General features: G+C 41.9%; 1 protein-coding gene across 2 annotated transcripts in view; it reads right to left on the bottom strand.

Moving 5' to 3' along the window:
• Nucleotides 1-24,434, bottom strand: part of INVS (inversin) — a 170,841-nt gene that overhangs the window by 60,644 nt on the left and 85,763 nt on the right. For both annotated transcript variants that reach the window (XM_067569819.1, XM_067569818.1), the window contains exons 7-8: nucleotides 13,218-13,327; nucleotides 6,037-6,208 (exon numbers count right to left, since the gene is read on the bottom strand). In XM_067569819.1, the coding sequence (XP_067425920.1) occupies nucleotides 6,037-6,208; nucleotides 13,218-13,327 (282 nt within the window). The remainder of the gene's footprint in view (nucleotides 1-6,036; nucleotides 6,209-13,217; nucleotides 13,328-24,434) is intronic.

Here is a 24,434-nt window from a genome sequence, read left to right as displayed (position 1 = left end):
TCCTATCTTTTCACATTTCCACTGTTTTCTTACCCCTGAATCTATGCATTCTTGTAATGGGGCACCTGCCCCTCACTGGCTAGGAAAGGGTTAAGACGGCCCTTGGAAAGGCTGCACAAGAAGTAGCCAATAGGAAGGGACTGCATGGCAGCCAATCAGGGTCCAGGAAGCCAGTGTATAAGGGAGCTGCAGAGTAGACCAAGGAGAGTGCCTTCCAGGAGCTTGAAGGCGAAGGACTGTCAACACCTGAGACAGAGCAGTGGCTGACTGCTGGAACTCAGCAGAGCCAAAGGCCCTGAAGCAAGGGTGGAGATGGTACTGGGGCTGCGGGGAAGTGGCCCAGGGAAATCGATGGAGGAGTTGTGTGGGAGGCTGCCACACATGTAGGGTCCCTGGGCCGGGACCGGGCCTGGGTCTCCTCCACACCCCCAATTGCCATAGGACTGGTGGCAGGACTGCAGTAGCCACTGCGAGAGGTGGCTAGAATGGACTGCAGAATCCCCTAGAAGGGGGAGTAAGCACAAATTGGACCGAGTGCGAGACACCGCAGAGAGGGGGCGTTTGCCTGGCTGAGAGCTGATTCCCCAGATAACAAGCAAGAGGTGCCAAGGCAGACCGTTACAATCCTCCATCTCACTCTAGTTCTGTCCAAAAATTACAGCACAAATACTTCAGCAGGGCCTGAGACAGCAGGAGGATGTTAAGATGTTGCTGGGTTGCAAATGATGTTACTATCATCCATAAACGCATCCCACTAGAGTTATCACCCGGATTTGATTTTGTCAAAATTCAGCTAAGCCAGGTAGTTCTTTATGAACAATCAAGCCACAGAGTGAAGAGATTTCAAAAGATTTGTTGAAATGGAGGACAAATGTTTTGGAGATTTGCTTGAAATATTGATTTTACGTGCTTTGGAGTATTAAATATATATTAAAAACTACCTAACTGTCAGAACAGTAGGACAATAGAACAAACTGCCTAGGGAAGTCATAGAAGCTACTTCACTGGAAGTTTTCAAAAAGAGGCTGGACAGCCATCTGTCTTGAATGGTTTAGATACAACAAATCATGTATTTTGGCAAGGGGTTAGACTAGATGACTCTTGCGGTCCCTTCTAACTCCTTGGTTCTACAATTCTAAACAATCCAAATAGTAAGTTGAACCATGAAGAAAATCGGTCTCAAAAATATACTTTTAGTACATCTTTTCCATACAAATTACTTTTCTGATGACAAATTCTGAGTAACTTAGAATGAGTATATAAATATGCATATTTAGAAATGCCAATTACAATAGATTAAATCAAATGCTTCCCTTACAAATGATCTTTTGATCATTACCTGAGACGTACTTATTTAAAATTTAATTTGTTCGGAGAGTAAAACTAGGTGCTTTAAAAAAAATTGCCAGGTGCCTCTAATTTTCTCAGTTTTTATATGTGTAGTGCCAGACTGATCATTCCTGGGCTGGTACATCAGGGTTAGGAGGTGGAGGATACAGAAATCTTATCCACCCTTTGTACTCCTGTGCCAGGTGCAGCTAGAATCCTATCCCTTGCATTCCTTGAATGTTACTGAAGGAGAGGTTTAGTGCTGTCTGCAACACAAGACACACCAACAAGAACCATTGGTGGGAGATACTGCTTGCAGCACTATGCTACAAGATGTCTCAATGGCCAGTCTTGTATGTGTTCCTCCAGCATACTGAGGCATTGTGCCTGCCTCTGTTTGATGATAGTGAATGATGAAGTGTGGTTTCTTTATATGGCAGTGAGGGAATACCTGGATTTAATAATCTTTAATGTTTGTTAACACTGTAAATATTTGTAAAGCAAATGTAGTGTTGTTTCTAGGGTTCTGTTGAAACACATTTTCTACAGCGTCCCAAAGCCACAGGCGGAGTGCCTATGTGAACAAATGCGGATACTGTGCCCCTGTACATCCACGTATGCAGCAGTGGCTCTAAAAGCGGCAATTGCCTTCACAGAGCATACACACGGTCAGTAAAACAAACCCTAAAGTGTGTAGCCTTAATAACTGAAATCATACATGCATAGTACCAGTGATCCGAATTTTTCCACAGACTATTTATGCATACAGTCAATTTCTTTAAAAATACACTAATGCTTAATTGCCAGGGCTATTGTGGTGGGAAAAAATCATTAGTTATGTACAGGAGCTTCAGTTACACATTGGTGAAAAGAAGCCCAAAGTACTGAGAGCTCCACTAACAATTTGGATGGGTGGCTGAATATACATGGAAATTTGACAAGAATGAAGTCCCTGCTGCTTAGCAATTTTGGATGGGTCTTGATTTCATTTCCTGACCACACAGTAAACTCTAGGTCCTGTTTTCTATATCACACTCCTTATGAAACTGAAGGCAGTAAGCTACTCAATCAGATGACACATGGGGTGTATGTAACAATACAATAGAAAAAGAGCTGCTGTGTCAGCTTGGCCTGGTTCTTCCCCTCCATCACTCATTCTGACGCAGGCATCTTGTTTCCCACTCTGTGCTCAACATTTTCTTGTAAGCCAAATTTTCTGTGATGGAGTCACGGTGACTGAAGAGATTCTTCAGCCAGCTGGTCACAATAGAACCTTTGTTCCACCGACAGTCAGATCCCTCACCATTGTACACAGTCAGTGACGACAGAGCTATAAAGCTGCCCCTACAATGCTGAGCTCTGAGAATAGTAAAATTCCTTTTCCCTGGTGTCATTTTCCTACACAGTAAGAAACGTCTTGATGTTCTATTAAAGCTTTGGTCTGAATGGAAATTTTGCTCTTTATAAATAAATGCAAAAACACTACATTAATGCGATGTTATAGCTGAGCTTTACAGAAGTCAGGAAATACAAACTTGTGGTCCCCACAGCAACAGTATCCCAGTCCCCTTGGGCTTGTGCATGATTTTCTATTACAACTCTACTTTCCCAAAAAACATGGGAAACGTGCAAAGCCTTCTGAAAAATCAAGTCTGAGATAAGGAAGTGATTTTGGGGTGTTGTGTCTGAGTGATCTTCTATTAACTGGAGAACAAATGAACTGAATATGGAAACTCCTACGTTAGAACATATAATTTCAATATGGCCAAATTCAGATTGCTTGGGGACAAGGAAGGAACAGTGGCATAATTTTGAACTTCTTGACTTTTAATGTGTGCAACTCAATTGTAGCTTTGCATTAATGGGTTGGTTTTGGGGAACTTTCTTTTTTTTTTTTTTTGCATTAATGTTTTTGGATTAAAAATTCCTCACCAAAAAACGAACGTTAGAAAATGATCACACATTACTGCAATGTGTTGTGTGACACATAAAGGACTGAAAAACATACCATTTGACTTATCCAAGTACAAAACCCAGGTCTGAATAATCTTAGAAACCCAACATTTGAGATGCTGTGCACTGTCTGTTCTGCAAGTTGTAGGAAACCTTGTTAGTGTGTGGAGCTTTAATAACTGTGGTGACTGCATGGGATTTCTACACTTTTAAAGTCTGAAACATACTCTGTGGCACAGTTTAAAAGACGTCAGGTGACAGCAGTTATAGCAGAGACTGAGAAGAGACTGTACCCAAGAATAAAGTGGTAACGGATGAAGTTTGTAAAGTAAAAGTCATTCACTGAATTAGCGTGATTTTTTTCTTATTACTTTATTTGTTGTTGTTTTCCCCCCCAGTCGAATGAAAGTTACTCTAGTTGAAAGCCATATATTTATTTTTGGGATATCTAAATTTATAAGGAAAACATAGTGTTACGTTCTATTTTATTAATTGGGAAATTGTATTTGATCTTGTAATGAAAGACTATCATAATGCATGAATACATACAGAGTTAAGGTTAATTAAGCTTATGTCTTTTTTCTTCTTCTTAGGGTATATCTTTGCTGCAGAGTTAACCAAGGGCTGATCACCCAAGTTAGCCTAGCCTGAGTATGAAAAGCCACACTTGAATGCATCCATACTGGTGCTGTGTTCACTTGTGTAAAGCACTAGGACTTCTGGGGAGCATATCTCATGGCTCTTAGCGCTGCTGTAAGTTGAGCCGTCCTATCATTCTTTTTCTATCAATTGTCGGAGAATTTCTCTGGGCACACAGGGGGACTCGTGGGAAGGCATGTTTAGCATGGGTCCTCACTGCAAAGTGGGTGGTTACTTATCTGAGTGTAAGCAACACCTGGGCTTTAGCCTATTGTACCCCAAGATGGACCAGCTAGCCTGGGTGTAAAAGTATCACCACACTTGGGTGAGAGGGTTTTTGTGTAGACAAGAGCCAGGTTAGGGGCAACCACCCAAGGAAGAGCCTGAATTAACTTTGCAGTGAAGACATGTCCTATTTGATGGCCTGAGGCTATGACTTAACTTGAGTTAATTCTGCAGTGATCTGCACTAAAGTTAACTGCTCTCAAGTTAGCTTGACTGAGAATGGCCACATAGTGAAATAATACCTGAGCTACACAGAGTGGTTGGCTTATTGCACAGTAACTATATTAACAGCACAGAGAGATTGTGCTAGCAGCTGATGAGCTATTTCAAGCTTTAGCTTACACCTGCTTGATGGACCAGCTAACTCATGTTAAGGGTCTCTATGCGTGGACAGGACTCAAGACAGGGGCAACATGCAAATTATAACTTGAATTAAAGCTGCAATAAAGACAAGAACAAAAGGTTTTTAAAAAGAGGTTTTCCTTTTAGAAATTCAGGACTTCTCTACTCTGACTCTATATATTGACTGGTGAACTAATAAAATAACATCACAAGTATTAAGGAAATAGAATGTGATCAACCATGAAAGAAAGAAATATATTTATTCAAACACTTTAACACTTATTCAATGTAAATACCAGGAAAAAAGTCCTAAGAATTCAATACCCCACACTGTAACTAAAAGAACATTCTAATATACATCTCTAAATCATCCAAGAAGTCCTTCCAACAACAACAACAGACAAAAAGGGTGAAAAATAATCAGAAAAAATCCTGCAAGCCAATCAACCAAAAATCATAGCCAAACCCTTCCCCCATCAAAACATTTTCAGACATAAACCCATTTTCTTCCTTTCCAAGCCATCTTTAAATAACGAAGTTCTGTCTGTAGCATGAATATTAAAAATACCACAGATCTCTACTAAAGAGGGGCGATCTACTACAAGGATACAGGTCCAAAATTCCTCTCCCCTCATACTGTGCATTTTGCTACGCACAGATTGTCTGATTGGCGGTTACCTTTCTCTCCCCCATCTCCTACATGTCACTAGTACATCTGTGTGTACATGTGGATAGTTTGTAAAGCACTTTGGAATCTTTTGAGATGAAAGGTGGCATATAAATGTAATATTGTCATATTATTATTACAAAATGTATGACTTTTCCTATTAAATGAGACTGAGTTCAGATGCTATGAGAACCATAACTTTGAACTTCATTACTTGTGTGTGTGTTTTAATTCTGATCCATTGTGCTACTTTCATTAAGTTTTTTCCATTGACTAAGTGGGAAGTAAAAGACCTGTTGGATTATCACATTTAACCTTTTACAATGGCACAATTTTTAGTACACGAATCCTATTAATATTATATCTATCCTATTTATGGTTTTCATAATTATGACAACTACTTCACTGAGTAGTTTATTATATTGCCTATAAGTTTTCTTCAGCTATTGAGAAATGTTTACTTATATTCAAGCTGAAATGTTTTCATTTTTAGTTTTTAGATAATTATTACTCTTTTTACCCTTCAAAACTATAGAAAGTATCTCCCTTCTCCTAATATTAATGATTATTTAATATTTGCATAGTGTAATACCCCTTTTTCTCAATTATTTTTTAAACAGAAGAACTGTTTTAATCTGCACAGAAAATTCTCCTCTCCCCATACTGAAGACATAGGGAATACTAATGTGTAAAGTTAAGACCATGATTAAATGTTTGCAGGATTGTACCTGAGTGTATAAAATGACTAATGATTGTTTCTAGCATTTTATTTTACCCAGATGCAAGCATTTAATAGTTCTTTACTGTAAAGCAAGCCTTACCTGTGCCAGCATATTTATCTGCCATGTTGATATCAATGTCCAATTTTAAATTCAGCATAGTCCTGATGACATCATCACTGCCTTTCCCAGCTGCCCACATAAAAGACGTTCTTCCCTCAAGGTCTGAGTCATCTTTCACAGAGGGATGTTTCAAAAATACTTCAACTGTTTCCTGTAGGAAAACTTCACTGAATAAAAATGCTATTGAAATGAACATAAAGAGTCTGCAAGAGTCTGCTTAGCCGTTTTTGCTTAAGAAGCAAAACAAGGCTTCATTTTTCCTTTTTAAGGAGATATATATTAAGTTTCGTAACAACATTCCTGGCCTGTAATATCATCACTAATATAGTATCAGAGGATTCTCAGTCCTGATCATTGAGTTATTCTGTTACTATGCCTATTTCTTGTTTAACACCCATGGCTGTGTCACAAGTTATGAATACATTGTTCTTATTCTGATTTCACTTCTTACTTTTCTGTTACCTGAAGCATGATGCATACATCACTAGAATGTACAAGATATAGCAATCACGGTGAGGGAAAGGATGGGAAAACATTACTAAAAATAACCACGTTGACATACAGCAGAGCAATACAAGAAATTTTTTTTTTCAAATTTGGATACAACTTCAAATTAATATAATTTAATTTTTCAAAGTGATTCTATAACAGTTTCACTATATGATAGGTAACATCTTTGGAGACAAAACCACAATTTCTAATAGCCAATAAAATCATCAGATTATTGAATTACTAAAATGTAGTAAATCAGAAAGGTGAGAAAAGTCATTACAGCTGAGCCCAGGCTTTCTATTGTGTAATCAACACACTAGACACATTTTAAATCAAAAGAAAAAACTCCTGCACTTCTTCCTTGGGTGATGGTTTTGTTTTAAACTGTCAATGACATAAGACCTTTCTAATTCAGCTCTAGATTCAATGATTCCATTACAGTTTCTAAAATAGCAAATTATAAGAAAAAGAAACAAAATAGTCTAAACCACAGAGAATCACCCTTCCCACCTTTGGGGCTAGAAACTTTACCTATGGCTCGTTGGCTGGCTTATGTGCTCTGAGCACACAGGGCTCCACCAGCCGAAAGCCAGCAAAGTTATATTGTTCCTAAGGCCAGGTCTACACTACCACTTCCTGGGTATAATTTATGTTGCTCAGGGATGTGAATAAGCCCTGAGGACATAAGTTACACCAACCTAAGTGCTGGCACGGACACCACTATGTTGGTGGGAGACCTTCTGTCTCTCACAGAGATGGATTTACTATGCCGATGGGAAAGCTCTCTCCCGTCGGCATAGAGCGCCTTCACCAGATGTGCTACAGCGGTGCTTCTGCATCAGTGTAGCTGCACCAATATAGTGCTTCTAGTACAGACTAGTCCTAGGTCAAACACAAGTTGTTCAGCTCAACAGAGGAGTGACTGGATGAAATTCACTGGGCTATGATATATAAGATGGTCAGACTAGATGATTGATTGGGCCCCTTCTTGTCTTAAATGCTATGAATTTATTAATCTAACTTGCAGAACAACTAGGCCTATTTCCCAAATAAACCCACTTGTTTACCTGATGCTGGTTCTGAATTAACGTCTGAAGTAAAGGAAGGGATACTAGGGTTTCTTTCAAAGCATCAGCTTGGGAGAAGAAACTATGGACCCAGAAGGGTTCTACCCAGGAACCCTTGGAGGGCCAATGTGAATGTTGGTTATTTGATAGCATGTAAATTTCTCTCTTAATGGGAAGATACATTACACATGGCAAAGAGTAAAATACTTACATTTTTATCTTCTATCACTTTGTCTATGTAAAATGAATTATCAAGTGAAGACTTAGGGAAAAAATAAATGTTACAAAGTATCTCTCAGGAAATAACTCGAGAAAGTTTGCTTTCAGTGAATTTACCAGGCTGTGCCAAGTTCAGGACAGCCAGGGATGGGTCTGTACTGGTGAGTTCATCTTGACTTCCTGAGCTCTACGCACAGTGAGTAAGCTACCTTTTGAGTTCAACCTAAGGTATTCCAGTAGCTCCTGAAACTGGGCAGTAGCTACTGGAGCGGTTGTCTGAAGAGTGAGTTTGTAGCTTGTTAGATGATGAGATGGGCAGCTTGATCCTGGTTCTCTGTAAAGATAACACCAATAGCAACCAAACTCCTTTTTGAAAGGGAACTGTGCTTGCCAAGGGTAAGTCATCTTAGTGCCACCACAGAACAGGGGCAAGCTAGTAGTGAACAGAGTATTGAATGCATGCATCCCTGAATGAGGCTCAAGAGTGATTCCTCTAAGAACATAAGAATGACCATACTGGGTCAGATCAATGGTCCACCAAGCCTAGTATCCTGTCTCCAACAGTGGCCAAAACCAGATGCTTCAGAGGGAATTAACAGATTAGGGCAACTATCAAATGATTCATCCCCTGATCTCTACATCCAGCTTCTAGCAGTTAGAAGCTTAAGACCAAGAGCATGGGGCAGGAACCCTGATCATCTTGGTTAATTCTTTTTTGAACCTACTTATAATTTTGGCTTTCACAACATCCCCTGGAAACAAGTTCCACAGGTTGACTGTATTGTGTGAAGCAGCACTTCCTTTTGTTTGTTTTAAACCATCTGCCTATTAATTTTGTTGGGTGAACCCTGAGTCTTGTGTTATGTGAAGGGGTAAATAACACTTCCTTATTCATTTTCTCCACACCATTCATGATTTTATAGACCTCTATCATATCCCTCATTAGTCATCTGAAAAGTCCCAGGCTTTTTAATCTCTCCTCATACGAAGCTGTTTTAAACCCCTAATAATTTTGTTGCCCTTCTCTGTACCTTTTATAATTCTAATATATCTTTTTTTAGATGAGGCAACCAGAATTCAAGTATTCAAGGTGTGGGCATACCATGGATTTATATAGTGGCAGCATGATATTTTCTATCATATTATCGATCCCTTTCCTAAAGGTTCCTAACATTCTGTTAGCTTTTTTGATTGACACTGCTCATTGCATGGAAGTTTTCAGAGAACTATCCACAAAAACTCCAAGATCTCTTTTGAGTGGCAACAGCTAATTTAGACATCATTTTGTATCTATAGTTGGGATTATGTTTTCCAATGTGTATTACGTTGCATTTATCAACACTGAATTTCACCTGCCATTTTGTTGCCGAGTCACCCAGTTTTGTGGAACTCTTTGTAACTTCACAGTCTATTCTGTACTTAACTGTCGTGAGTAATTTTGTATCACCTGCAAATTTTGCCACTTCACTGTTTACCCCTTTTTCCAGATCATTTATAAATATGTTGAATGGCACTGGTCCCGGTACAGATCCCTGAGGATTTACCTCTCTCCATTCTGAAAACTGACCATTTATTCCTACCTTTTGTTTCTTGTCTTTTAACCAGATTTTTATCTAGGAGAGGACCTTCCCTCTTATGCCAGGACTGCTTACTTTAAGAGCTTTTGGTAAGGGACCTCATCAAAGGCTTTCTGAAAGTCCAAGTATACTACATCCACTGGATCACCCTTGTTCACATGTTTATTGACACCCTCAAAGAATTCTAAAAGATTGGTGAGGCATGATTTTACTTTACAAAAGCCATGTTGACTCTTCCCCACAAATTGTGCTTATTTACATGTCTGGTAATCCTGTTCTTCCCTATAGTTTCAACCAATTTGCCTGGTACTGAAGTTAGGTTTACCAGCCTGTAATTACCAGGATCGCTTCTGGATCCTTTTTTAAAAATTGGCATCACATTAGTTATTCTCCAGTGTTCAAGAACAGAAACTGATTTAAGTGATATATTACATATCAGAATTAGTAGTTTTGAAATTTCGTACGAGTTCCTTCAGAACTCTTGGATGAATACCATCTAGTTGTAATGACTTATTATTGTTTAATTTATTAATTTGTTCCAAAACCTCTTCTACTGACCCCTCAATCTGGAACAGTTCCTCAGATTTATCATCTAAAAAGAATAGCTCAGGGGTGGGAATCTCGCTCACATTCTCTGCAGTGAAGACCAACACAAAGAATTCATTAGCTTCTCTGCAAGGGCCATCTTCCTTGAGTGTTCCTTTAGAACCTTGATCATCCAGTGACCCCACTGACTGTTTGGCAGGATTCCTGCTTTAAGCAAGCTTCCTGCTTAAAAATATTTTTGCTGTTAGTTTTTGTGTCTTTTTCTAGTTGCTCTTCAAATTCTTTTCTGGCCTATCTAATTTATACTTTTAAACTTGACTTGACAGAGTATATGCTCCTTTCTCCTCTGCCTCAGGTATCTATAACATGAGCAAATTAAAAATCAGACTTGTGACTTGAAGGTCATGTCAATATATTATGCTGCATCAGGGATTTTTGAGAGGATAAACTAGAGTAACAATTTTACAGGTAAGGGTGGAGAGGCCGCTGTAGCACATACAAATAGGGCCTACTCAGTATGCAGCTTAGACCTATCCCATTTTTCAAGTAAACATGTAAGGGGAAGAACTAGTTTGCATGGTTTAACAAAGAGATTATAAGTACATAAACAAAAAGTCTATTAAAACTGAAAGAGTAGGGAAGAAACAGAAGTGAAGACTAGGTTCAATCAATACCTTATGTAGGTCACATAAGAGACTGACCACTGAGGCAAAAATGTGAGAGAGGAGCATGGAAGCTTAGGAAGGCCATCACATTTTAAAAATATATTTAAGAGAAGCAAGGAGAAAGGTTAAAAAATGAAGTGAATCAGAGGAGACATTTAACACAACCTGATTCAGCTCCTTCATCATTCCTCATGTGTTATCTTAAAGACATTTATATTAGAGGATGGTGCAGAAATCCAATAAAATGTGTTGAAAATATGGCGAAGAGGATGATATGATAATCACAAGCACTGTTCTTGCAAAACTAAGTAAGTTAAACCCACATAAATCACTGGACCTAGAAAAGAGATCAGCAGATGAGGAAAAATTGCTGGCAACACCATATAATATTTGGGGAAAAAACTGTCTTGACCCAGCTCCTATTTAAACCAATAAATTCCCATAGACTTCAGTGATGCAAGATCAGGCCTACTGATGATAGCTGAAGTGATACAGACCACATTCAGAATGATTTAATATATGGGGTGGGAGAAAATTCCCAGGCTGAGAAGTTATTGATCATATGGGGCTAGATTCTAACTTGGGCTATATGCCCACACTAGGAAACAAGGGCAAGCAGGAATCTATTTGCATTCTGCATGAGCTACCCAAATTCTGGGTCTAGGTACATAATAGAGTAAGTGGGGCTATTCAGTCTCTTACTCCGTTTCCAGAGCAAATAAGAAGGTGGGTTCTAATCCCCACCCTATTTGCTGGCCAGAGTAGCTAAGCCAAAACAGGGATTTGTTGTCAAGAAGATCTAGAAAATATTAAATAATAAAACCCCACAGAAAGAGAGTTTAAATAGAGTAAAAAAAAAGACTTTATATGAGACCTGATTTTTTCTTTTCCAAATTGCTGGGTGTTATCTTAATAATAAAATCAATCCAGAAATAGCAAAGTGCTACAGCATCAGAGCAAGCTATGCTGAAGGAGGAGTCTTCCTAGTGAGTCTTTCTTCACTAGGAAAGGAGGAGTGCATTTAACCTTATGTTAGCCAAAACTTGTTAATTAACATGAGGTAAAAAAGTGTGAGGCTAGCAAGGAAACTTCCCCAATGGCTAATTGGAAAGGAATACAATATCTTTCCTGCCTTACTTTGGAAAGGGGAGGTTATTTGTTTGGATCAAGCAGACATATCACATATGAGCAAATTCCCAAAAAAATTCCTGTGCTGCAGGCAATGGGGGAATCTCAGTCCATCCCATATTCTTCTTCATGTGCAGAGCTATTAAAGGGCTGGCTGGCCGGCCAACCAACCAGCAAGCAGGAGGATGGGTGAGAGAAGGAAGAACAGGATAAAGAGCCAGGATCCAAATATAGATCAACAAGAAAATGGCTACAAATCTCCCAGCTAAATGTAGAAGATGTATTTAATGAAGGCTTTTAGTATTCCTGAGATAAGCCAGCAGTAAGGAAGAGAAATAAAATGAACAATTATTTTGCAAGCATTTATTAATAAGACAGAGTATTAAGTATCAAGATCATCACAATCGCTTACATAAAAAGAAAAATATTCTATTTTCTCCTTAAATGCATCTGACCAAACTAGAAAGCAATAATTTCTCCCAAATAAATTCTTTTAGCAAGAGAGGATGGAGTGTTCTACCTTGCCAAACCGTGCACTCTGTGTAACAGAAGATATGCCTCTTCTGGATGATAGAAATCAATAGAAAAAATTGTGGAAAAATACATAAGTTCCACAGAGCTGTGCTCAGATAATGAGGCTGAACTAAAAACACTTTATCACCGACGAGAGGAAACTTTGATTTTTTTCCCCCTCTTTGATATTTAAGTTGATTTGGTTTGTACTTAGCTGTAATATGTTCACTGATTTCTATATAAAAAAGAAGAAAATATTCTGCTGAACGATGACAATAAGAGTACAAGAGAAACTTACCCTTTTGGTTAGAAATTGCTCAAGTTAGAGCATTGACCTTCCATGTTTGCATCTTCTAGGATATGATGTTAATATGGAGCTACTCCAGGAATAAGAGGGACTGTTCTTTAGCCATGTTTCATAGGCCAAAAGCTACATTTACTATGGCAGATATTAAGATATTAATCAGTTTCTTAAAGCCAAAACTACAGTATTAAAGGCCAGCAGCTATACAAGTGCATGCATACATATATATGGTCCCACTATGGACAGCTTGTGAGCACCTGGTTAAAAATGTAGCCAGAGGTTCAGAAAGAAATGTATTATGAAACATCAGATAATGGATATGCCATTCTTTTTCTGTTGTTGTTTGTTATTACATGCAGTCATCAGGATGCTATGATATAGACTATTGTATTCATGTTTGAAAAAGTTTCAAAATCAATATACCATTTTTAAAATCTATTTTTAATATTAACATTTTAAAATCCATCATCTCTATAACACAATACAGGAAAACTGTGACTAAAGCTTGTGCACACACCTCTGGATTCAGATTACTTCACAAACCATTAGAAATCTGTTCTCAGGGCTACTCTATTTGCCACAATAATTTGAATAATCTATGTTATATTTTAAAATAATTTGCTTTATGTTTCAAATATACCCTACTTACAGCAAAGTTGCTCTGTGCTGCATAATGTAAGGGTGTTGCCCCTTGGCTATCAGATGGGATGGTTCCGAACTTATTTCTTTCTAACAGGAGATGGACAATCTGTGCATGGCCTGAGAAAAGAGCAGAAATTAACAATGAATAACGTATGCAGCTCACCAGTTGATTTGCTCTGAAGTCTTCTTTTCTCTTAAACAAAGGAAAATTAACAAATATTAATAAATACCAGGACATTCAAAGAAAATCATAAGACTTCACATGAGCTTTCTGTTGCAATCATCAAACTTGGCATGCTATTTTTGCCAACGATGCTCTAGTTTCACTCATCCTTCTACCCTCATCTTTTGCAGGCCACCAGGGAACCATGATGGCCTAGAAAGATGAAACTGAGGAAAAGGACATTTAGCATTTATAGCAAAAGACAAAGTCTATTACAGTGTACTATTACACCATCAATAGTACTTTTTGTCCAACAACAGTCTACAATATTGTAATAAGTGAGGATACTTCCACACAAGGTTTTGGAAACTATAACCAAAACCTTGAATGTGACCCAGTTTCAGCTCAAGACATCAAAGTGAGCCATGGTCTTGGGATGATGTATTTTTGGTTGCCTATGTTGCTTAAATCAGCAATTTTATTTCAATGTATAGTGTGTTGCAGGAATTAAGCCTGGAGGTCCTTACTCAGTTTTTATTCAAGCAGAATTGCCATTGAAGATTATGGTAATCTGACTGAGAAAGACATGAAAAAATAACTAAAAACCTCAGGATTTGGCCTCTGGATATCATTTCTTGCAAACATTTGAAAAACTTCTCTAAGCATTCCAATTTCTTCCCCCAAGACTCCAGAATTTCCCTAAGCACCACCATTATTTCAGCTGTATGTTCCAACTCATAAAATGAATTCTATATGAGAAAGTTATTTACCTTATATTTACTGTTCTTTGAGATGTGTGGTCCCTATTTGCATTCCACTATGTATTCCACTGTAAGTACACGCACTCCATGTGCCCAGAGTCAGAGAATTCTTTCAAGCAGTGTCTGTTGGTCTGCGCATGTGCCCTTGCTCGTCTTATGCCTCAAACCAATGGTATAAAAGGTGGAGCAGGCCAACCACCTCTCCAGTTCATTCTCTACTGTAAATCCAAGAATGATTAAAAGCAGAGAGAAAGGAGGGACGGTAGTGGCATATAGATAGGGCACACACATCTCAAAAAAACTCCAGTTGCTATAAGATAAGTAACTTTCTCTTCTTCTAGTGATGGTCCTTATGTGTATTCCACTGTGGGTGAATGACAAGCAGTACTCAAGTAGAATGCCACGACGCAGCTGGCAGAGCTGTTTGAAGGACCACTGATCCATAGGGTGCGTCAGCTGAGGAGTCCAGTATTAAAGCATAATGTCTCATGAATGTGTGGATGGAACTCTATGTAGTTGCCTTGCAAATGTCAAGAAGAGGTACATACTGAAGCGATGCCACTGATGTCACTTGTACTCTTGTAGAATGAGCCATTACCTGTGAGGTGAAAAAGATGTGACAGCTGGTAGCATAGTAGGATACAGCCTGAGATCCATTTAGAGATCCTCAGGGAAGACAGCTTGACCTTGGAGTCATTCTACTATAGCAAAAAACAGTCTAGGTGATTTTCTGATTGGTTTCTTTCTTTGGAGGTAACAGGCCAAGACTTGTCGCACGCAGAGGGAATAAAGTCTCCTTTCCTCCTCAGATTCTTGTAGCTTTGGGGAAAAAACAGGTAAGGGGGTAGACTGGTGTAAGGGGAACTCTGAAAGTACCTTGGGGTAAACTTTGGATGTAGTCCTAATGAGACTTTGTCCTTATGGAATACAGAGTATGGAGGATCTGCCAGTAGGTCTCCAAGCTCATCTACCCTTCTGGCTTCAAGTGATGGCCACATGGAATAAAACTTTCATTAATAGGTGATACATGGAACATGTGGCTAGTGTTTCAAAGGGAAACTTAGTGAATGCTGAAAGTACAAGGTTTAAGTCCCTGTGAGGAGCAGGCTTTCTTACTGTCCGGAAGATTCTGATTAGGCCTTTCAAGAATCTGTTAGTCAATGGGTGAGTGAAAATGGAATAATTAACTGATGGTGAATGGCATGTACTGATTGCTACCAGGTAGACTCATACAGAACTGAGGGAAAGCCCAGTCATTTTGAGAGAAATAAGGGGAATATCTGCTGACTCAGAGATAGATGTTTCAGCTGTACCCATGTGGAAAAATGAGAGAAGGAGATATAAAAATGCCTCACAAGGAAAAATGATAACCTCTTTGCTGTTTGAACTCTCAGAGGGCCAGAGACACTAAACTAAAGCAGAGATCCCCAGGGTCAGCCTGTGTCTACTGTGAAAGACATTATGAACAGAATCTCTGTTGTCTTCAGGAATCATAGATAGTGAATTATTTGTGTATGTTTGCTTGCTTTAACCTGTAAATAACTCATTTCTTTTTCATAGTTAATAAACCTTGAGATAGTTTATTACAAGATTGACTAGAGTTGTTTTCTTTGGTGTAAAATTTAGGATACTTAATCTGGATTTATTGGTCTCTTGGGACAGGAAGCAACCTGAACATTTTGTGATTTTTGGTGTAAGTGACCATTTATCACTGAAGTCCAACTTGGCTGAGTGGCAAGATAGATTGGAGAACCTAAGGGAACTGCATGTGACTCTGTAGTAAGATTGTTATAGTAATCCAGGAGTTCACATTTATTACTGGGTTTGTGAAATTTAATTACAGAACATACCACCAGTTTCGGGTATCTGCCCAGTTTTTGACAGTCATCCCTGAGGTAGACACTCACAATCTTGAGCTACTCCAGACTCGGTAAGTGCATGAAGCAGTGTGTCCCAGAAGGGAAAGACTTTTTCTGACTGGAGCTTAATGGTTGCACATAACCTGGTCTATCAGATAATTCAGAGTGTGAAACCTGTCCCTTGATAGATAAGCTCTTGCCATGACTGAATTCCAGGTTGCCTCTATGAAGTCTATGATCTGTGCTGAAGTAAAGATAAACTTTTCCAAGTTTATACTGACACTTAGAGTGGACAGGAGTTGAAGCATTAAAGAGGTTGACACATAAGCCTCTTGATATGTCTGGGCACCGAGAAGACAGTTGTGGAGATAAGGGAAGACTGTGAAAAAGACGGTTACTAACTTTCTGTATCTGTTGTTCTTCGAGATGTGTTGCTCATGTCCATTCCACGCTAGGTGTGTGTGCATACCACATGCATCGGTGAGGGAGGACTTTTTCCCTCAGTGGTATCCACAGGGCCAGCTCTTGCGCCCTCTACAGTGACGCTCATATGCGCTGGTACATAGGGTGCTGCTGGCCTCCCCTCCCTCTCAGTTCCTTCTTGCTGGAACTCCAGGGATAGGAAGGTGGGTTGTGGAATGTGGAGTGTGGAATGGACATGAGCAACACGTCTCGAAAAAAAACAGTTACAGAAGGTGGACAACTGTCGTTTCTTCTTTGAGTGCTTGCTCATGTCCATTCCACACTAGGTGACTAACTAGCAGCACCTCAGGAAGTGGGCCAGGAGTTCATGGACGTGCCGTTTGCAAGACCGTTCTGTCAAAACTTGCATCTTCTCATGCTGCTGTACAATCGCATAGTGAGATGTGAAGGTATGTACGGAGGACCAAGCTGTGGCCTTACAGATATCCTGTATTGGCAATTGAGTCAGGAAGACCGCTGAGGAGGCCTGAGCTCTCATTGAATGTGCTGTCAAGGAAGCTGGGGCCATAACCGTAGCCTGCTTGTAACATGCACGTATACAGGAGCTGATCCAAAATGAAATTCTTTGAGACGATACCGGTCGGTCTTTCATGTGATTGGGCACTGCCACAAAGAGCTGGGTTGATTTCCTGAAAAGTTTGGTCCTTTCTAGATAAAAGGCCAACACTTGTCTGACGTCAAGTGTGTGTAGGCGTCACTCCTCTTGCGAGCCATGGAGCTTGGGAAAGAATATTGGGAGAAAAATGTCTTGGTTAACATGGAAGTGCTATGCAACCTGAGGCAGGAAAGCCAGATGGGGTCTCAATTGGACCCTATCCTTGTAATATACCATGTAGGGAGGCTCTGAGGGGAGCGCTTTGACCTCGGAGACCCGTCTCACCGATGTAATTGCCACCAGAAACACAATCTTCCAGAATAAGTAAAGGAGAGAGCAGGAGGCCATGGGCTCGAACAGCAGCCCCATCTTGGACCTGCTCGCGGAAAGCAGAGATTACTGCTAAGTACACCTTGAGGGATGACAGTGACAGGCCTTGTTGTTTCAGATCAAGTAAGTAATCCAGGACAGATGGCAATGGCACCCGAGAAGAGGAGAGGTCAAGTTTCTGTGCCCAGGTGGAGAACCACCTCCTTTTTGCCAAATAAGCGGCCTTACTAGAAGGCTTCCTGCTCTCCAGCAGGACCCTCTGAACCTGGGCAGAGCAAGATCGCTCTTCCTGGTTCAACCATGCAGCATCCACGCCGTCAGATGCAGGGAGTTTAGGCCCAGATGCAGTAGCCAACGGTGGTCCTGAGAGATTAAGTCTGGATGGGCTGGGAGCGTCCAGGGAGGGGCCACTGCCAGGCTCATGAGCATGCTGAACCAGTGTTGATGCGGCCATGCTAGTGCGATCATTATAATTTGTGCCTTATCCCTCTTGATCTTTATAAGGAGCCGATGTATCAGAGAAACCGGGGGAAAAAGTGTACAGGAGTCCCCCCATGACCATCGCAGGAGGAAGGCATTAGATAGGGAGTCGCTGTCTTGCCCCCTCAGGGTATAGAACAGTTGGCATTTCTTGTTCCACCTGGTCATGAATAGGTCCACTCAGGGAGTTCCCCACTTCTGGAAGATAGCTCTCACCCTCTCTGGGTGCAGAAACCATTCGTGGTGAGAGAAGAAGGACTTGCTGAGGTGATATTCCAAGGAGTTCCTGGCCCCTGATAGGTGAGCGGCCTCCAGGGTGATCACATTCTCTACACAGAAACTCCATAGGCTGAGTGCCCCTTGGCGCAGAGCTGAAAACCGGGCACCCCCCTGCTTTTTGATGTAGTACATTGCCATTGTGTTGTCCATCAGCACACGTACTACCCTTCCTGCCATCTGAGGAAGGAACACCTCACAAGAGAGGCGGATCGCTCTGAGTTCTCTGATATTTATGTGCAGAGACAGATCCTTTGCAGACCAGAGGCCTTGTGTTCTGCGACAGCCCAGGTGGGCTCCCCAACCTAAGTCTGAGGCATCTGATTCCAAGGTAAGTGAAGGGTGTGGTGCTGTGAATGGGACCCCTTCTGTCTCATTCGCTGGAATTGTCCACTAGGCAGCGAGGTAAGTACCCAGAGCAGAACTGTGAGGATCATGTCTATGTCGTGCCTTGACGGGAAGTAAACTGATGCCAACCAGGTTTGGAGAGGCAGAGCTGGGCATGCTGTACCACATATGTGCATGCTGCCACGTGACCCAGTAGCCTGAGGCACACAGGTGCCGTTGTGAGAGGGTGGGACCCGACCTAGTATATCAGGTCTGACAAGGCCTGAAATCTGGTTCTGGGTAGAAATGCTTTGGCTCTTGTGGAGTCAAGGACTGCTCCGATGAATTCTATTTTCTATACAGGCACTAATACTGACAGTCCCAGATCTCTGCTGGTCGCCTGTAATACCACAATGTCATGCCGGACCTGGGCTTGATGAGCCAATTGTCGAGGTACGGATACATCTGGATTCCTTGACGCCAGAGGTAAGCCATCACCACCACCATACACTTTGTACATACTGTTGTGGAGGTTGAAAGCCCAAAGGGGAGGGCTGCAAACTGATAGTGGCTGCTTCCCACTACAAACTGCAGGAAGTGCCTTTGGCCCTGGAAGATAGAAATATGGAAGCGTACGTCCTTTAGGTTGAGGGCGGCGTACCAGTCTCCTGGATCCAGGGAGGGGATGAGGGAGGCCAGGGACACCATGTGGAACTTCAGTTTCTTGAAGTATTTGTTGAGGCGTCGTAAGACCAGTATGGGTCTCAAGCCTCTCTTGGCTTTTGGAATCAAAGTAACGTGAGTAGAACCCCTTTCCCCTTCAGTGCTGGGGGACTTCCTCCACGGCCCCATCTGCACAAGAGCTTGTACCTCCTGGAAGAGGAGTTTATCATGAGAGGGGTCCCTGAAGAGGGACAGAGAAGGGGGCTGGCAAGGAGGGACAGAAGTAAACTGGAGGGTGTATCCTATTGCAGTGGTACTCTGGACCCACTTGTCCAATGTTACTGCTGACCATGCAGGGAGGAAGGAGGAGAGGCGGTTTGAAAAAATGAACAGGGTTAGATCCTGTTCCGAGACTGCTATGTCGCCCCCTGGTGGACCCTTAAAAGTTGTCAGTTGCCTGATGGGTAGCGGCTTCAAGGACGGGTGGGGGAGCCCGATGGACTCTGCCTTTGACGTTGTCTGTAATTTCTGTTCCTCTTTTTATAGGGCTCACTCACGGAGTGGTTGGGGACCAGTGCTGATGCTGGGGACTGAAGTGCCTCCTGGATGCCTGAGGAGTATAGAGCCCCAGGGAATGTAATGTGGCCCTGGAATCTTTAAGCCCATGCAGCTTGGCATCTCTCTGGTCGGAAAACAGAGCCTTGCCATCAAAGGGGAGGTCTTGGATGGACTGCTGGACCTCGGTCTACAGGTCGATGATTGCAGCCATGATGATCTTCTCATAGAAACCGCTGATTGTTCTGGCTGCTGAATGTGCGGCATCAGAGGCTGCCTGGAGAGAGGCCCTCACTATCGTCTCCCCCTCTTCCAGAATGGCCTAGAATTCTGGCCTTGATTCCTGGGGCAGGGAGTCTGCAAATTTTGACATTGAATGCCAGAAGTTAAAAGCATATCTCCCCAACAACGCCTGTTGGTTTGAAATATGAAGCTGCAGGCATGCCACAGAATAAATCTTACGCCCAAAGAGGTACAATTTCTTTACCTCTTTGTTCTTTGGGGTCGAACTTGACTGTCCCTGTCTGTCACGTTCGTTGGCCACTGACATTACCAATGATCCTGGAGAAGAGTGGGAGTATAAGTATTTGAACCCTTTTGCAGAGACATAAAACTTTTCTCTGCTCATTTGGAAATTGGGGGTAGAGAGGATGGGTTTTGCCACAGGGCCTTTACTAGCCACCTAGAGGGGGCTGCCATTGCCAGGATGTCGATAGCTAGTTGGTTGGGTCTTTCATTTCCTCCACTTCCAGGCCCAGGTTGGCTGCCACCTAGTTGAGGAGCTCCTGGTGTACCCTGAAATCAACCTGTGGCACTCTGCTAGAGGGTCCTGTCATGGCCTCATCCAGTGATGAGGAGGAGGATGCTGGTAGTGGGGGTGGTATGTGGATGCTCCTCTGTGACCTGTACATCTTTTCCTTACAGGGGCATTGGTGTCCCCTCAGTCTGAGTTAGGTTGTCATTTGAATCCAGGGGAGGTTGCGATGTCGTAGCAGAGCAATGCTCTGAGGTCCCCGAGACAGACTGGTGATAGAAACCTGGAACCACAGGAAACCCACACGTGTTCCAAAACTGCCAGGGGACAGACCACTGTGAGGGCAGCCAGGTAACAGGTGGAATGGTGTGAGGAAAGACCGTCATCGCCAATGAGTGGCTATGACTCCCATGGGAAGGACCTTCTTCCAGGTCCGAGTCAGAAGCGGACGACTACGGAGGTGCCTTTCTCGCTTCCAACTCCTTACGGCGCTGCGTGTGGTGCCCTGGCACCGGGGAGTGGTACTGGGGTGCCGGTGAATGGGGCTGAGACTCTCCAGAGAGGCGGTTCTGTGAAGAACTATGTTCTCGATCTCTTGAGCATGACCTCAAAATCGGGGATCGGTGCCAGGTGCTCGATGTCCCGTGCTGGCACTCTGCCGATCGGTGCATGGAGCTAGCAAGTTACCCCCAGAGCTCCACCGGCTACTGCGCCTTGATGATCACGGTGCTCCTAGCAAACAGAGACATCGACAGGTGCTATGGTAATGATGAGCTGTGCGGCAGTATCGGTGACCTAAGCCGGGGCCCCCACCAAGAGTTTTCCCCTTTAACTGCCTCTGGCCGACTGGTCCTATGCAACCTCTTGGCAACTGAGTCTGTCATCCTGGGGGGTGGGCAGCACTAGGAGGGACAGCAAGTCCGTGGCTACCTGGAAAGCCTCAGGCGAGGACAGGATTACCAGGAGCCAGGGTCCACTTCCGTTTTCCAGTGTTGGCAGAGGAGCCTGAGGAGGACTGGGAGCCCTAGGAGGTGAGGTCATCACCACTTCAGATGACAGGGAGGACAAGCGGCCCGTCTCAGCTCATTGTTCACACCCAACCTGCTCCTCTGAGGCGGGGAGCACCCTCTATCACTGTGGGTCTTCCTGTGCCACTTTTTCAGTACCAGCGACGGGGAGCAGTGCTGGGATGAATCCGGTGCCAACACAAATAACGGGGGAGCACTCCTTGTCGAAGCTGCTGTACTTGGTGCCGAGTCTGATCAGTCAGGATTGGACATCAGTCTAAGTGCCGATTTCATCAGAAGGGCCCTTAATCTAATATCACGGTCCTTCTTAGTGCAGGGTCTGAAATTATTACAGATCCTGCACTTTTCTTTTATGCACACCTTACCCAGACACTTGAGACAGCTCTGGTGAGGGTCGCTCACATGCATCGGCTTCTTGCAAGCTTCGCAAGACTTAAAGCCCAGGGAGCAGGGCATGTCCCAACTCCCTGGCTATCCCAGGTAACGGGAACAGGCAGTCCTTAAAACTACTAAAGTCACTTAAACTACTAAAAGTCAATAAAACTGATGAACTTCAAACAAACAGTAGAACTATATACAAAATGTAGGTAGAAAAAACACTGGGAGAGTTGCTTGCCGAGGCAAGGACATTCCAGCACCGTCACAGGTGGTAAGAAGGAACTGAGAGGGGGGGCGGTGGAACCCTATGTACTGGCACATACGAGCGCCACTGCAGAGGGTGCCAGAGCCGGCCCTATGAATACCACTGAAGGAAAAAGTTCTCCGGCACCGGTGCATGTGGCGCGCACGCACACCTAGCGTGGAATGGACATTAACAAGCACGAGAGAAAAGAAGAACCATTCCTTCCTGAAATGAGCTGTTACTCCCAGGAAGTCTTTGGTAAAGAGCTCGGGAGTGGTGGCAAGGCCGAATGGAAGAACCCTGTATGGAAGTGGTCAGAGTCCATCATGAATCAGAGAAATTGCCTATGGGCTGGGTGAATATCCACATGAAAAAATGGATCCTTCATACTGAGAGCTGCAAAGCAAATGTCCTTTTCCAAGGATGTGATTATTGATGCCAATACGACCATGTGAAATTTCACCTTGCGAATAAAGTGGTTGAAATTGAGAATGAGTCTCAAACTGCCCTTCTTTTTGGTATTAGGAAGTACAATGAGTAAAAGCTTTTTACATGGTGTTGGAGTGGTACCTGCTCTTTTGCACCTCACTGGAAAAGAATCTCCCTGAGAATCCCTTCATGAGAATGGTCCCTTAAGGGGGACAGTGCTGGGGGTTTTGGAAGAAGTAGAGAAGTAAACTTGATCATGTAGCCAGACTGAATGATGTCTGATATCCACTTGTCAGTTGTTATAGAATTCCAATTGTGGAAAGAGTGCTACATGATCCCTGAAGGATATGTGGGGATCAGACAGTGATGACATAATTATATGTAACTTTCAAACTCCCATCAAAAATACATTTTCACCAGGGCATGGAACTGAGATGGTACTGTAAACATGGGAGATGCACGGAAATGAAACTTCTGCACCCTTTGTTCGTCACAAAGAGGATCATAAGAACACTGATGATAAAGGGCACATGCGTGGACCCATGGATGCTGCTTGCAAGAATTCTCCAACTTTGGTGCATGGGCACACAGGGGAATACATAGTAGAATACCCACAGGGACCAACATTCGAAGAAGAATCTACAGTTTATCAGATGTTTCTTCCATCTGTAGAGATTTACGTATTAGTAAAAACTTCCTTTTGATTTATATTAGAAAGAGCTTTAAATCCATTATCGCTTCTTTCATACTACCATGTAGATAGTAAAATTTTGAAGCCATCAGACCCATTACTTTCAGCAGCTACAATTGTTTTCAGGGTGTGGAATCTACCTTCACACTATTTCCACCCACACAAACGTATTAATTAAGCCTCACAAAACTCCCGTTAGATAGGTAAATAGTATTATATCCACTTTCCAGTCAGGGAAATGAAGGCATAAGTTCAGTAAAGTTATTGTGTTAAAGGCAAAATGTGTGTCTTATGTTTTTATATGTTTTTTTAAAAAAATACTAAATCCATAGGATCTCACAACTGTTAGATTTTAAAGGGACACTGACAACCCTAAAATTATACTTTTAAAAATACATTATTTCTTTATAGTACACCTATTTCCAATACTTTGTGAGTGAAACCAATAGTCTGTTTTGCTTCTTGGTACTTTTGTGCTGTTGTCTCAAATTACTTTTGAAATTTGTTAGATATTTCTTTCTGTTATCTTTATTTCTGTATATTTTTCACTTCTACTAATGACAACCTTTTTTATACAAACATTGAAAATAATAAAATATAGGCAGAAAAATACTTAGGATGAGATTTTCTCAGCTAGATTTTAAACTCTTTGGGGCAAGGACTGCTGTTTCTATTACATGTTTGTACAATGCCTAGCACATAGGGGCCTTAACCTGGTTGAAGCGTCTAGGCACTTCCACAATATAAATGTTAAATAATTATCAACATGAACACCACCAATGCAGAGAATTTAACCACATCTATTTCATTATTTTAAACTGAAGATTTGTGGCTAAATCCCTGTATTGCTTTGAAAAGCTTGACCTTAATTTAGTTAGTAACACTTTACAATCTTATATCAAAATCTATTTTGCATATAATGGTCTTTCTTAATATTTGTAATTTTTTTTGCTATTTCTGAAAATGGATACAGAGTTATTGACAGTGGTGTCTCACAGTTCACCTACACCATCATGGTACCTTATCAAGGTCATGTAGTGTTCCAGAAGTCTGTGCACTTTTTTCTTTCTACACCCTGCAGATGAGAAAATTCCCCAAAGTAAATGGTATTTCTCTGATGGATGCGGTCAGTTGCAAACCAGATGATTTTTGCTTACAAACGTACTAGACAGGCACAAGTGACCAATGTAGACTTTCTGGGGTGCCAA

The sequence above is a fragment of the Emydura macquarii genome, unplaced genomic scaffold (assembly GCF_026122565.2).
Source record: "Emydura macquarii macquarii isolate MOO-44397 ecotype Brisbane River unplaced genomic scaffold, CSIRO-AGI_Emac_v2 contig_2948, whole genome shotgun sequence".
NCBI classification, from domain to species: Eukaryota; Metazoa; Chordata; order Testudines; family Chelidae; genus Emydura; species Emydura macquarii.
Note: the sequence above shows the minus strand (reverse complement) of the source record. Positions and strands in the feature narration are given on the sequence as shown.